The sequence below is a fragment of the Eubalaena glacialis genome, chromosome 8, assembly GCF_028564815.1.
Source record: "Eubalaena glacialis isolate mEubGla1 chromosome 8, mEubGla1.1.hap2.+ XY, whole genome shotgun sequence".
Classification (NCBI taxonomy): Eukaryota; Metazoa; Chordata; class Mammalia; order Artiodactyla; family Balaenidae; genus Eubalaena; species Eubalaena glacialis.
The window spans coordinates 96,322,424-96,335,631 of record NC_083723.1 but is presented as its reverse complement, the minus strand read 5'-3'; the positions used below and the strand labels follow the sequence as shown (position 1 = coordinate 96,335,631).

At 40.9% G+C, this 13,208-nt stretch overlaps 1 protein-coding gene across 3 annotated transcripts in view; it reads left to right on the top strand.

Moving 5' to 3' along the window:
* CTTNBP2 (cortactin binding protein 2) overlaps positions 1-13,208 on the top strand; it is a 154,693-nt gene that overhangs the window by 98,795 nt on the left and 42,690 nt on the right. For all 3 annotated transcript variants that reach the window (XM_061198674.1, XM_061198676.1, XM_061198675.1), the window contains 4 exons: positions 4,886-5,003; positions 8,415-8,690; positions 11,322-11,417; positions 12,642-12,721. In XM_061198674.1, the coding sequence (XP_061054657.1) occupies positions 4,886-5,003; positions 8,415-8,690; positions 11,322-11,417; positions 12,642-12,721 (570 nt within the window). The remainder of the gene's footprint in view (positions 1-4,885; positions 5,004-8,414; positions 8,691-11,321; positions 11,418-12,641; positions 12,722-13,208) is intronic.

Genomic DNA, 13,208 nt, shown 5'->3' with positions numbered 1-13,208 from the left:
TTTTAAATGTCCCTTGGGGAGCCCTCATCACGGGCTGTCTGGACTTGTGTAGACCCTGCTATGATCTCCTCATCTTCAGTCTCTCCAGCACCTTTACACTGGCTTGAGAGGGGCCTTCCTAACAGGAAGTTGGTCATGTAATTTACCTTTCGTCTTTACAAGGATAAGTGACCTTTCTGTCGCTTCAAGGATAAGTGCCAGATCTTTACATGACAGACAAGTCCCATCCAGATCTGGCCTCAGCCTCTCTCCACAAGCACACTTGTCTCCTTTCCTCATGCACTCTCTGCTCTAATCCTGCACCGCTGGCTGCTGTGCAGACATCCTGTGCTGTCCCTTCTCTCCCTGCCTTTGCATCTGCTCGTCTCATTACCTCAAATGGCCTCTTCTGTCCTGACCCCTCCCTGCCTGGAAAACATCTCAGCTTAAGTCTTGGCTTCCAGGAGTTCATTGGTCCCCAGAGCACCTCTTCACACTTCACTTAGGGAGCTTGTTCTTTACTGTGATTATTTGTATGCCTTCCTCCCTTTCCACCTCCTCCAAAAAATCACTTTTCATCGTTGTATATATTGTGATCAGCAGTCTCTGGCCCACAAGTACTAAATGTTTGTTGAATCAGTGAGTGAATGGGCTACTTTATGAGAGTTCTGTCTTAACTGGTCTCCTTTCTGTCACTCTCTTTTTCTGTATGTCTTCCAAATGCACCAGTTGGTTTTCAGAACTGAGCTGATCATGGCACTTCCTACCCGAACATATCCTCATGCCTCCAGAAAGACATCCAAGCTCCCTAGCACTCAGCCCTGCATGGCTGACTCTAGCTGTCTTCATCTCACCCCTAAGTCTCCCTGCTTCCTCATGCTGTTATTTCCCATGGTGATAGCCTCCATCTCCCCTGCCCTGCAAAACAGTGAGCACACCCACACCCCAAGTTGTTCCCAGCATGTGTGCCAGACCCTACCGGTGCATTTGCAGACTGCTTTCCCTCCCACTGCCTCTGCCCAATGTCAGACCCTCAGCTCCCTGCCCTGACTAGGATCTTATCTCTAGCTCTTTGGACTTGGGGTTTCAACTTAGTCTCCCTGGCACTGGTACTTTGCTTCTCAGCTCTTAAAGGCCCCTGGCAGAGGTGGTTCATTGTCCCTCAACATCTTTTCTACCCTCCTCTACAATAACGGACCTCTCAGAGTTCAGCTGGGCTCATGACCACCCAAAATAAAGACTACATTCTCCAGCCTCCGTAGCAGGTGACCATGGACACCTACCTAAGCTCTGGCGATTGGGATGTGAGTGGAAGCAGAAGCTGAAGCCTAAGCCACTGCTTTTTGTAGTCTCTGCTCTAGGGAATTCCCTGGTGGTCCAGCGGTTAGGGCTCCACGCTTTCACTGCTGAGGGCCCGGGTTCGATCCCTGGTCGGGGAACTTAGATCCCTCAGCTGTGCGGCGTGACCAAAAATAATAATAAATTTAAAAATAAAGTCTCTGCTCTAGCACATGTATCTGTATCATAGTTAATAGCACTTTGATTTAGACTCATTCATCTTAGACCTCTTGCTCTGCATCACTTGGAACAGCCTGCCCACTTTAGGTCCCCTGAGAATCCATTTCCAGAAGAAGCAACTAGCATCACAGCATTTGTTCTCTTCACTCGAATCCCACCCTTCAAGGAGAGAGCTTAGATTCTTTTCTCTACCTTTCCCACCTCCTCCTCCTCCACTTAGTAAAACTTTGCTCCTCACTTCAACAGCCCCCTTTTCTGGGCACATTTTCCCCGTGGCTCTTGACTGTACTTTGCGTTTCTGCCAGAGAAGCAGAAACTGTTACCGTCTTCGTCATCACAACCCTGGGCTCTAACACAGCGCCTGGCACAGAGATGCTTAGTGTCTCTTTCATAAAGTTGTGAGGATGTGTGAGCACTAAATACTTGTGCTGTGTTGGAACGGTGCCTAGAGCTTAGTATGTGCTCTAGTAGTTATTGTAGCTGCTGCTGTTAAGTGTCAGTTGGGTAAAGTTTTCATCTTCTTTGTGTTCCCCATGGAGCCCAGCATAGTGCTGTGGAACTCACAGCTGTGACCCTGTTTGGATACGCGTTATCCTGCTATCTTTCCAACATTTCTTGCTTCCTTGTAGAGAAAGCTACTGCTTATGTTATTGCCTACTGACCTACGTGAGTGTAATAAAAATTATATACAACCCACTTTATAGGTTAGACTTAAAAGAATCTTGCAGATTTTGGTTGCATCTTTTATCATTTCTGTTTGTAATTTGAAGTACCATCACCTAGAATTATGATGTTTGCTGATGTGCTGTAATTCCTCACCACTTACCTGAATACTTGGGCTGTTTTCTAACTGGTGATGATTATGTTGATTATAACAAAAACAGCAGCTAATAAATATTGAGAACGTTTTACGTGCCAAGAATGTAAAAGCTTTTTACCCATCTTTTCATTTAAGTCATGTAACAGCCCTATGAAATACAGATATTTGAGACACAGATATGGAAACTGAGCAGGAAAAGGTTAAATGATTTACCAGAATTCATGGATAAAATCATTTATATTGGCAGGCTTAGACCTCCCCCACCCCCCGGTCTGTTTTGGCTCTTACCTGCTTTTGCTGCAAGTACTAACTTGTGTAATAAATGTATTATTTTTATCTCTTGTCATCTGGGAATTCATAAAGTTTAGTGCTCAGATTGCGTTCTACTTAAATCTTTCATTAGAGTTAATTTTAGTAAATATCTTATACATTTACTGATTTTGTACAAATTAGTAATAAGAATTGGATAAAAAATTTATGTATTTGACTTAGTTTTCAGTTCATTTCTTGGCTTAGTGATTTTTTTAAACCTGAACCCCAGACCCATGAAAGCTAGACTTTGATTACAATTGTTAGAGAAGATCCCTCCGACTTGAGCAGGAGCAGTGAGAAGCCAACGTCCAAGACAGTCCCTTTGCAGAAGACAGATTTTCTTGATTCAAAGGTCCTCTGGCTCGGCGGCTCCGTTGTGCAGGTACCAAGGCCTAGTTTCCCATCCCCCCAGCATCCAAAAAGATTCCCTATATTGGCTTTGTCCTCAAACCAGCACTGGCTTTCTGTTCAAATTTCACTTAACTGGTGGTCTCAGCTTACTCTTTGTTTTTCTTTCTGACCCTTAGGGATTTCCTGTATTTCCTTGTGAACTCATGATTTAAAGTATATTTTGGGGCCAATATGAAGCAACTGGAACTCAAGTATACTCCTGGTGGGAGTAGAAATTGGTATACCCACTTTTGAAAGCTCTTTGCAGTCTATACTAATACAGAACACGTGCATACCCCATGACCCAGAACACCAACTCTGTACATATACCCAACAGAAATATGTACATGTGTCCGCCAAAGGACACGTACCAGAATGTCCATAGTAGAACCCAAATGTCCACCAATAAGAAAATAGATGAGTAAATTGTGGTATATCCATATGATAGAATACCACCCAGTAATTTTAAAAAAGAATGAATTGAATTATAACTGTTCCTAACACATGGATGAATTTTACAGACATTACGTTGAATGAAAAGAAGCCAAATATAAAAGTGTATCTGTAATATGGTTCCATTTATATAAAATTCATAAATAGGCTAAGCCAATCTCTGATCTTAGAAATCATAGTAGTAGCTACCTTTGGGGGGAGAAGGGGAGGGGCTAGCGATTGAGATGGAACATTAAGGAGGCTTCCAGAGTGCTCCTTACACAAGTATGTTCGCTTGGTGATAATTCTTCAAGCTGCACACTTATTTGTGTACTTTTCTATATGGATATTATACGTCAGTAAGAAAAACATATGTTTTACAAAACAGAAAAAAAGTGTTTTACAGCACGATTAGGGAAAGCTGTTCAGACTGAGTAGTTTACTATGTTGTCAGAAGTGGAAGTCAGCCCAGAGCCTCTGTGTGTGTGTGTGTGTGTGTGTGTGTGTGTGTGTGTGTGTGTGTGTGTGTGTGTGTAGGGGAGCGAAGAGAAGGACAGTGCTTGTTTTGGTTGTTAGTTCCTTTTCATGGTTTCTGGTTTATTCAGTTTTGTGCTTACTGTGGTGGGAAATCAGACAAATCATGAAGTGGCAGAAGTTGAAATAGCAGAGTTCCTTGATAAATATCCTGATGTAATATCCTGCCATGCAGTTCCTTATTTGAAAATGTTTGCATATAAACTGTCTACCACTTTGAACTGAAAAATTTTGGAAAACTACGACCTTTCAGTTCATAGGTTAGTGATATTTTTTAAATGGAGATTTCCTGGAGCAACACAAGAAAAAACTGAAAAAGAGAGGGCACCTAACTTCAATATCTATTGAGAATGTTTTTCTAAAACCTCAGTCAACATGGTGTTCACACATATTGCTCAAATAAAAAAAGTAAGACAGTGTAAGATCTCAAATATGTATGTGCTTACAAGGACTCTGGGACAGACTTGTTAACAATTGGAGCCCAGCACTTGCATGACCAGGAAAGCAGTGCCTGATCTAGAAGATAGCAAGGTGCATCTGGTTGTAGCAGAAGTCTTTTTGCTTTATATTTCCAGATTACAGTAAAAGGATACTGTCTGCTGAAGTCTTTTTTCCTTAATTTCACTCTGCAAACTGAGTGCTTAGTAAGCTAATTTTTTTCTCTTGAAACCTAAGAGGCTGTTCTGTGGAGCAGTGTTTTGATCCAGTGAATCACATATAAATGAAGCACTGCTTGCTTTTCATTTGGAGACAGTGTTTAGATTAATCTGTGTATTTGGGTTGCTGGGAAAGAAATAAGCTTTCTGGCTGAGAATTCCTGATTTGCTTGCTACAGGCAACTGAATTTTCCCTTGAGTTTATTCACTTGGACGTGAGGTAATGGAGTTCGTGTCTTTACAGAACTGCCTACAAGTCTTGTGTAGGCATGGAGGGCTGGAGCCGGAAAAAAGAGATAAGTGTAATCGGACTGCACACGATGTCGCCACTGATGACTGCAAGCACCTGCTGGAGAATCTGAGTGAGTGCCCTTTGCAGCTGCATTGCTCATCCTGCATCCACACTGCTGGGGCCTCTGGGACTGTGGGAAAGATATTAATGCAACTACAGTTTTCTCACTTTCTTCTTAACCTTCTTTGAACCCTAGCTGCTACAAAAACACTTAATTGGTTATAAATGGGGTAATTATATTTTTCCACATAGAATGGCTTTTTACAGAATTAGTTGTTATTGAAATAATGCTAGGTCTTCCTTGTATTTGACTGACCTTGGACAGCTTTTAAATAATTATTGCTCTTTTCTTCTGACTTAGATTGTCTTTCTAGACATGAGACTAGGAAGCTATGAGAAATCATGGCCGTCTAGTGTACTATTAGCTGATCATATGAATGTAGGCAGGCAGGTCAGTTATCTCTCAATGTCTGGTTGCCTACCGGTCTAGGAAGATAATTGATGATCTTTTGGGTCCCTTCCATCTTTAAGAGTATATACTTCTCAACATGTATGAAAAGTTCACTTGTGGGTTTATGAATATGGAGTGCTAGATCAGATGAAATATTGTGACCTCTTATATCAAGATTATCACTCAGTCCATCCAGCCAGCCAGCTGTATCAGTAGTTGGATTTGAGCTAACATTCTAACGTTGAGTCAGAAAATGAACAATAAACATAAGCAATAATTCATTGTATGGTATGTGAGATGGTAATACGTGCTATGGAAAAGACTAAGAGGGATGGGGAATGAGAGGGTGGGTTTCAGTTTTTAAAACGATAGACAGGGTAGCCTCACTGATAAGACATCTGAGCAAACACTTGGAGGGGAGGAAGGGGCAGCTCTGTAGATCTCTCAGGTAAGAACTTTCCAGGCAGAGCATCAAGTGGACAGAGGCCCTAACAGGTAGCAGCATATCTGTTGTGTCTGAGGAACCGCAAGCAGGGCAGAGTGGGTTATAATGAGTGAGGGGAGAAAAGTAGGAAAACAGGTCAGAGAAGTTGCAGGAGGGGATGGGGATTGAGCGTGATCTTACTGGAATTTGTAGGCCATTGTTGGGACTTAAGGTAACCATTTCAGTGTTTGAGCTTACCGGTGATGGGACCTGGTGTACATTTTTTTTTAAAGAATTTTTGTCATTTTTAAATTCAGGAACATTGTAAGTATTCCTACCCTGTAAAAAAAAAAAAAAAAAAAAAAGACATTTGTTAGCTATCATTTTATTTTATTTTATTTTTTATTTTTATTTTTTTAGCTATCTCATTTTAAATTTTGCTTTTATCAACTTAGTAAACATAAGTGAGCTTCTAAATAACACAACTTTGTAAATCAACTATACGCCAATAGAAAGTTTTTTAAAATAACTATTAAGAAAAGATAAAATCAAAGATATCTCATACTAATTGTAAAAGGCCAACCCTGGCAATGTTCCTAATTAAGAATGGTGTACGTTTTAATGGTATCTCTGGCTGCTTTGTCAAAAAAAAAACTAGGAAGTCACAGGCCTAATGTTAGGCCATTAATGTAGTGTTCCAGGTGAGAGCCAGTAATGACAGCTCAGTTCAGGATTGTAGTAAATGAGGACATTTCGGTTCTGGATATAGCCAAAGATGAGCCAACAGAACTTTCTGATGGGTTGGGTGTGAGGTACGAGAGAGGGGATTCATGGATAATTCCAAGGTTTTCAGTCTGAACAACTGGCAGGTTGGCAACAGCTGGCAGGATGGCATTGCCATCAGCTGTCTAGGGGAAGGCTGTGGGTGAAGCAGATTTTGCTAACGAAGATCAGGAGTTATGTTTTGAATTATGAATTTGAGATGTCTGTTAGGGCATCTATGTAGGAGATGTCAAGTCAGCAAGAATTCTGGAGTGAGTATGAGCTAGATTTATAAATCTGAGAGTCAGCAGTCTAGAGATGGTATTTAAAGTCATGGGACTGTATGAGGTCTCGAAGGCAGTGAACACAGATAGAAAAACTAAGAGAAACAAGCCTTGCAAGACTCTGTCATTAAGAAATCTAGAAGAAGGGGAGGGACCAGCAAAGGAACAACATTAGAGGGTGACCAGTGAGGTGTGAGGAAATCCAGGAGGAGTGTATCAGAGAGCAGAGAGATTAGCTGTGTCACAAGCTGCTAAGTAACATGAAGACCAAAAATAAAATCTAGTAGGTGGTCAGTTAATGGAAAAAAGTCAGTTTAAGAAGAGGATCATAAAAATAACATATTTTTAAACATTTCATTTTAATTAAAACACACCAAGTAATTGTTTCATCAACTTTTAGGTGAAGCTCTTTATATTGATATGGTTCTGCTGATTGAAGTGCCACGTATTCTTATTTGAACAAACCACATCTTTAATGCTTTGTCTGTGGTTTCTGTTTTTTGAGGACTTAAACATATTTATGAAGCAAACTAAAGGCAGTATCTGTCTAGAGATAATTAAATTTTTTTCTAATTTTATGTAGTTGTCTCATCCATATCTCACTAAAAACTTGTTTATAGCAACTCCTCTGTTCAGTCTCAAAAGTGTTCTAATTTTCATAGGAATAGTAACTCATTTCATCAGTATCTAGAATATTTAATTTACTAATTATAGTAATGAGTTCAACAGACATAGAAGATTTGGGATTAAACACAAGTGGCTCTTGGTAAGCATATAATTCAGTTCATGAAAACAAGTACATGGGGAGCTATCCACCTGGGAGGGGGCCCCAGTCAGCTGGTGTCACAGAGAGATTGGAAAGATCATTGTAAAAGCTTCTGCTGCACTGTTCACCAGTTATCAAGTACTTACTAGTTCTTGTGAGATAGTGTGTTAACAGGTAATGTGTTAAACAAATAGTGTGTTAAATCCCTTCCAAACATGAGTTCATTTATTCTTCATAGCAACTCAGTTGTACGTTCCTTCCATTTTATGGAAGAAATTGGGGCATAGAGAGATCAAGGCCATTTACCAAGTACACATGGCTAGTAGAAAGCTGACCCTGAGGCCCAGCCCAAGGTCTGTATGAGTCTGAAACCACTGTCCTAAGCACACTGACCTACGCAGCTGTAACCTGCCTTCTTCATGATGTTATCAATGAAGGTGAGGAGAAAAGGTGATATAGAGAGGTCAAGAGAGGGCTCTAGTTTTCTCAGATGCTTTTTGAAAGAATTTGAGAACCTTGCTGAAGGGAAAGAATCAAGGAAGTAGAACCGGCCAAAGAGACAAGGAAAGATAAACAGTTCAAGCAACATGGTTCCAAAGAAACTGTGAAGAGATGGGGAGACCAAAATTTACCCCAGTAGACGAATATTCAATTGATGATATTTAAAAAAAAATAAGATAGCTGCCCTTTGCTTTGTTTTTAAAATGTTTATATCTGTTTGTTTTATGTAAGATTTTTGCTGGTTTTTTTCCTGTCAGGATTTTTTTCCCCTAATTCTTTCATTCTTCCAACAGATGCTCTTAAAATACCCTTAAGGATTTCAGTGGGTGAGATTCAACCAGGCAACTACGGTGCCGACGATTTTGAATGTGAAAACACAATATGTGCTTTAAATGTTCGCAAACAGACATCATGGGATGATTTTTCAAAAGCAGTGAGTCAAGCTCTGACAAATCATTTCCAAGCAATCTCTTCTGATGGATGGTGGAGTTTGGAAGACGTGACGTTTAATAGCACCACTGACTCTAGCATTGGCCTCGGTGCAAGCAGCGTGCGATCCATCACGTTAGGTATCAGCAGTCCTGCAATGAAGGGAAAGTTAAATTTCTGGGTTTATTTACGTTCATGGGCTCCCTAACCTGATACGTAGTTCACTGATTAAATACATTCAAAGCTCACTTGTGGCAGCTGCTGGTGCTGAAAAACTTGAGTATTCATAACGCAACCATTACATAATGTTGCCTGTTGGTATAAAAATGCTTTTATGCCTCAAATAATACCCAGAGAGTAAAGAACATGAAAGCCCTTGATGAGGCTTTGTGATTGCACTTGCTATTTTGATAAATGCAAGAAACTAACCACATTGCAGCTGCTTGCTAAATACACAAGCTCTGAACACAGCTCCAAGTTGGTACTTGGGCTATGCCAGAGATGCAGTAGTGTATGAACACCTTACCTTTGGCTGGGAGTCCCAATAAAGTCTAGAGTTAGAAGAAGCACTTTAATGAAGATACAGTCAAAGCTCCCACTTGGGATGAGTCAGGGTGATACCTGCTTGTTTCTGTTTGATAGGACTCCAAAGAACTTAAAAAGATAAGGTTTGCTTTCTGGTAGACATAGTTAAGTGTACTGTAAATGTTAGTTGTCCCTGGTTAGTTTCTTTCCTGTCGAACTAAGAGAACTGACCTCTATGGGGAACCTCCTGTGATGTCAGGACTGTGCTGGGAGCTTTATTTATATACAGACCTTAGTGAGTCCTTACAGCAGGCTCATTTACAGATAACTAGTTACAGGTTAACTTGCCTGAGGTCACACAGGACTCAAATTCCAGTCTGTCTGATAGGAAAGCCTGTGTATTTTCAATAGCACCAGGTTGCAAAAGAATAGTCAAGATTGAGCGAAGGGCAATTTTCACCATGCAATTAATGTATCAGCTTATTATATTAGAAAATATTTTATTTTGTTCACACATATAAACTAAATCACTTTCAAAACATATATTACCAATAGCTTTTAAAGCAAATTATTCACAACTTAATTTTATGGATCATTGTTATAATCATAAAATAATTATTACAGAAGAATTATTATATAATTTTAGAAGTGCATTAAAAAAAATAAGTCATAAATGATTCTCAGGAACACATTTGCCCAGAAAATGCAGTATTATTTAAGGTGTGGTTCTGCCCAGGGGTCTAATAAACGAAGTCCTCACGGCTATGTTTTGAAGGAAATGGCCCTCCACCCTCAGCCCTCATCCAGCTAATCTGGAAACTGGGGAAGGCAAATGGGTATTCACCAGCATCAGATCCGGGTACTTCTGTGAGCAGTGGGTGCTAAGGCCTGACCGTTCCGGTGTTCATTCTTGTCCCCGAGGTGCGGGGCACCCAAGTAGCATTTCAGATCTGAAAATCATTGAGTTTTGTGGGTAAAGGCTTTCGTTTAGTACCTGGCTGTGGCTAGTTGATAACTGGTAGTTACAGGCATACCTCAGGGATATTGCGGGTTCCGTTCCAGACCACCGCAATAAACAGAATACCCCAGTAAAGCGAGTCACATGTATTGGTTTCTCAGCGCATATAAAAATTATTTATAATGTATTGCAGTCTATTAAGTGTACAATAGCATTGTCTAAAAAAACTATGTACATACCTGAATTAAAAAACTTTTTTTGCTAAAAAATGCTAACTATCATCTGAGCCTTCGGCAAGTCATATTCTTTTTGCAATAGTTAACATCAAAGATCACTGATCACAGATCACCATAACAAATATAATAAGAGTGAAAACGTTTGGAATATTGTGAGAATTACCAAAATGTTACACAGGCACAGAGTGAGCAAATGCTGTTGGAAAAATGGCGCTGATAGACTTGGTCCTTGCAGGGTCAAGAGCTTTCAGTTTGTAAATACCACAAGCTCTGCAATGGGCAATAAAGCGAAGCACAATAAAAGGAGGTATGCCTGCATACCATTGTTATTATGTATGTATGTAAGTAACTTTTTTGATAACCTCAACTGGATTAAAGGGACCAAGGGCAACAGAGAAGCAGTGAGTTACAGGTAGGGTATGCATGTGTGTTGGAGGTGTGCTGAGAATAGGTATTTGAGAATTGATCTGTGGAAGGAAGAGATGGAAACAAGTACTGAGGACTGATACCTCCCCAGAGTGGACACTTACGAAGTGGGACCGTTTTTTGAGCAAGAGTGAGCAGGGGGCCCAGACTGTGAAAAGGTTTGCTTTATTCTGAGCCCCTGAAGTTCACTCTTTTTACTAGAATCCAAAAATTTGTTGGAAAGTGGAGCAGGGACCAGATCATAAAGGACCTGTTATCTCATCCAAAGTGCTCGGGCTTTGTGAAACAAGCACTGCAAGAACCATGGAAGGTTATGATCTGCCTTGTTCTTGAAAACTTCACCCTGGACATGTTTGGTTGTATTTTCACTCTCCAGGTTTCTTTCAATCCCTTGTAAGAACAGCTTTGGAGAAGGCTGTAACTTGAAGGCCTCCTCTTGACCATCCACAAAAATTGTACGAGGGAGTTAACCCTTTGTGTGACCCTTTCCATAGTCTGTCTGTGTCTCTGACAGTCTAAGCTCTGGAGTCCTTTGGGGTCTCACACAGGAGATCGTTCATTGACTCTTATAAGAAGAATTACTTTTAAGCTTCTCTTGATATTTCATTTTATCTTTTTTGAACTAGGAAATGTGCCGTGGTCAGCAGGTCAGAGCTTCACCCAGTCCCCGTGGGACTTTATGAGAACGAATAAAGCAGAGCAGGTCACTGCGCTTTTGTCAGGTAAGGGTATTCCAGACTGAGGTGATGTTGAGAGACTTTGCATCATGAGTGTTTCACAGCACAGGCTCTGAATCTGCGTGATTTTGTCCTGTGTCCTCAGGCCACGCATGTGTGACTCCCACTACTAAGTAATTAGATGTTTTTTGAAATGTTTAAGAAGAGGAAAAATCAAAAGCCATGTTTCTGATACCTGTGGTGACGTCTGCCCTGATCATTGATTGCTGAGATTCTGATTGCATTTCTCTTTAGGAACAAACTGATGTGCTTATAAGAGAGTGACAGATACCATGTTAAGAGCAGTGTCTTTCTTTTATTGCTGTCAAGTCCATGTATGACCAATGTGATTATTAGGGTACAGGCTAATTTCAGTGAGCATCTACTCTGTGCTAGGCTCTGTTGTTTACAGCACAATACAAGTATAAATTCATGTAATCCTTACAACAGCCCAATTAAGATAGGTATTTATGTTTATCCTCATTTTATGTACAAGGAAATTGAGGCTCAGACAGATTGATTTTCTTGTCTGAGTACATAAAGCTAGTAAGTAGTATAGAAATTCTCAATTTCTCAGCCCTTAACTCTAAAAGGCTACTGATTTCATCATGCATTTCCCAGATTTGGGAATGGAGCTTTTAAAAATTCAGTTTGAACTAATAAAGTTTTATTTTATTGCTTGAATTATACTTAAGTTTAAAAAAATTGAGACCATTCCAGAAAATTCCTTCAGGCTGAAACACCATTTTGAGAGAGTGGCTGAACACGGAAGGGGGTCGGGGGCAGGGGACAGAGTCTGGGAATGCACCCGTACATTAATGCTGGCAAGGCTAGAACTTTCTGAGGATTGGAATTATCTCTGATGACATTTGCTTATAAACAGTAAAATATTGAATCCAGCAATCGGAGCAAATACAAGCTATAGTTTTGGAGCCCGGATCTGAATGCCCTGGTAGTGATTGACAGGAGATGGGTGGGCTCCCGTGGGGAAGGTAGGGGCAGCTGGGGAGCTCTTGGGAGGCCATCGGCAGGGGCTCTCAGTCAATACAAAGTGTTACAGTATTTTCACGATGGTAAAGGCACACTGGTGCCTCTTGGCCAAATGTCAGCTCTGCCTACATAAGTCAATAAACATATTGTATCTTTTATGATAGGCTCTTTTATGTTTTGATCATTTATACAGTTCACAAGAAGAGCCCATTTTTCCTTCCGTTTGCTTCTTTCTCACAGGGCCGCAGGAAGGCTGCCTCAGTAGCGTGACCTATGCCTCTATGATCCCTCTGCAGATGCTACAGAACTACCTCAGGCTGGTAGGTGGACCTGCCAAGTGGGGTCTTACACTGCCAGCCCTGACACGCACCCTGTGCTCTGACCTCATGACCTTCCTGAACAGCCCCCTCCCTGGACAACTGCTGGTACCTTCCTTCTCGATTTCTGTCACAGTCATCCAGGTGTCCATTGCCAGGACCCAGACACTACCTGTGACCTGCCAAGTGTTTTAATTTGAGCAGGAGGAGGGTGTCTTCCCCTAACAAGGACTTGACATCAAGTAATTGATCATCAATATGGAAGAGAATGACTATAGATTTCAAGATGCCTGGCTGTGAACTTTTATAATTTAAAATTGAGTAAATATGCTAGCATTAGTTAGTGTATTAATTTGGCCACTTCAGCAGAAACAATTATAGCTTAAACAGTATAGAAGTTTATTTTTCTCAAACACAGCAAGTCCCAGCAGGTGAGGGACCCAGGGAGGAGGAAGGCGCAGGGTGAGCCCTGCGGGTCTTAGCACCTTCC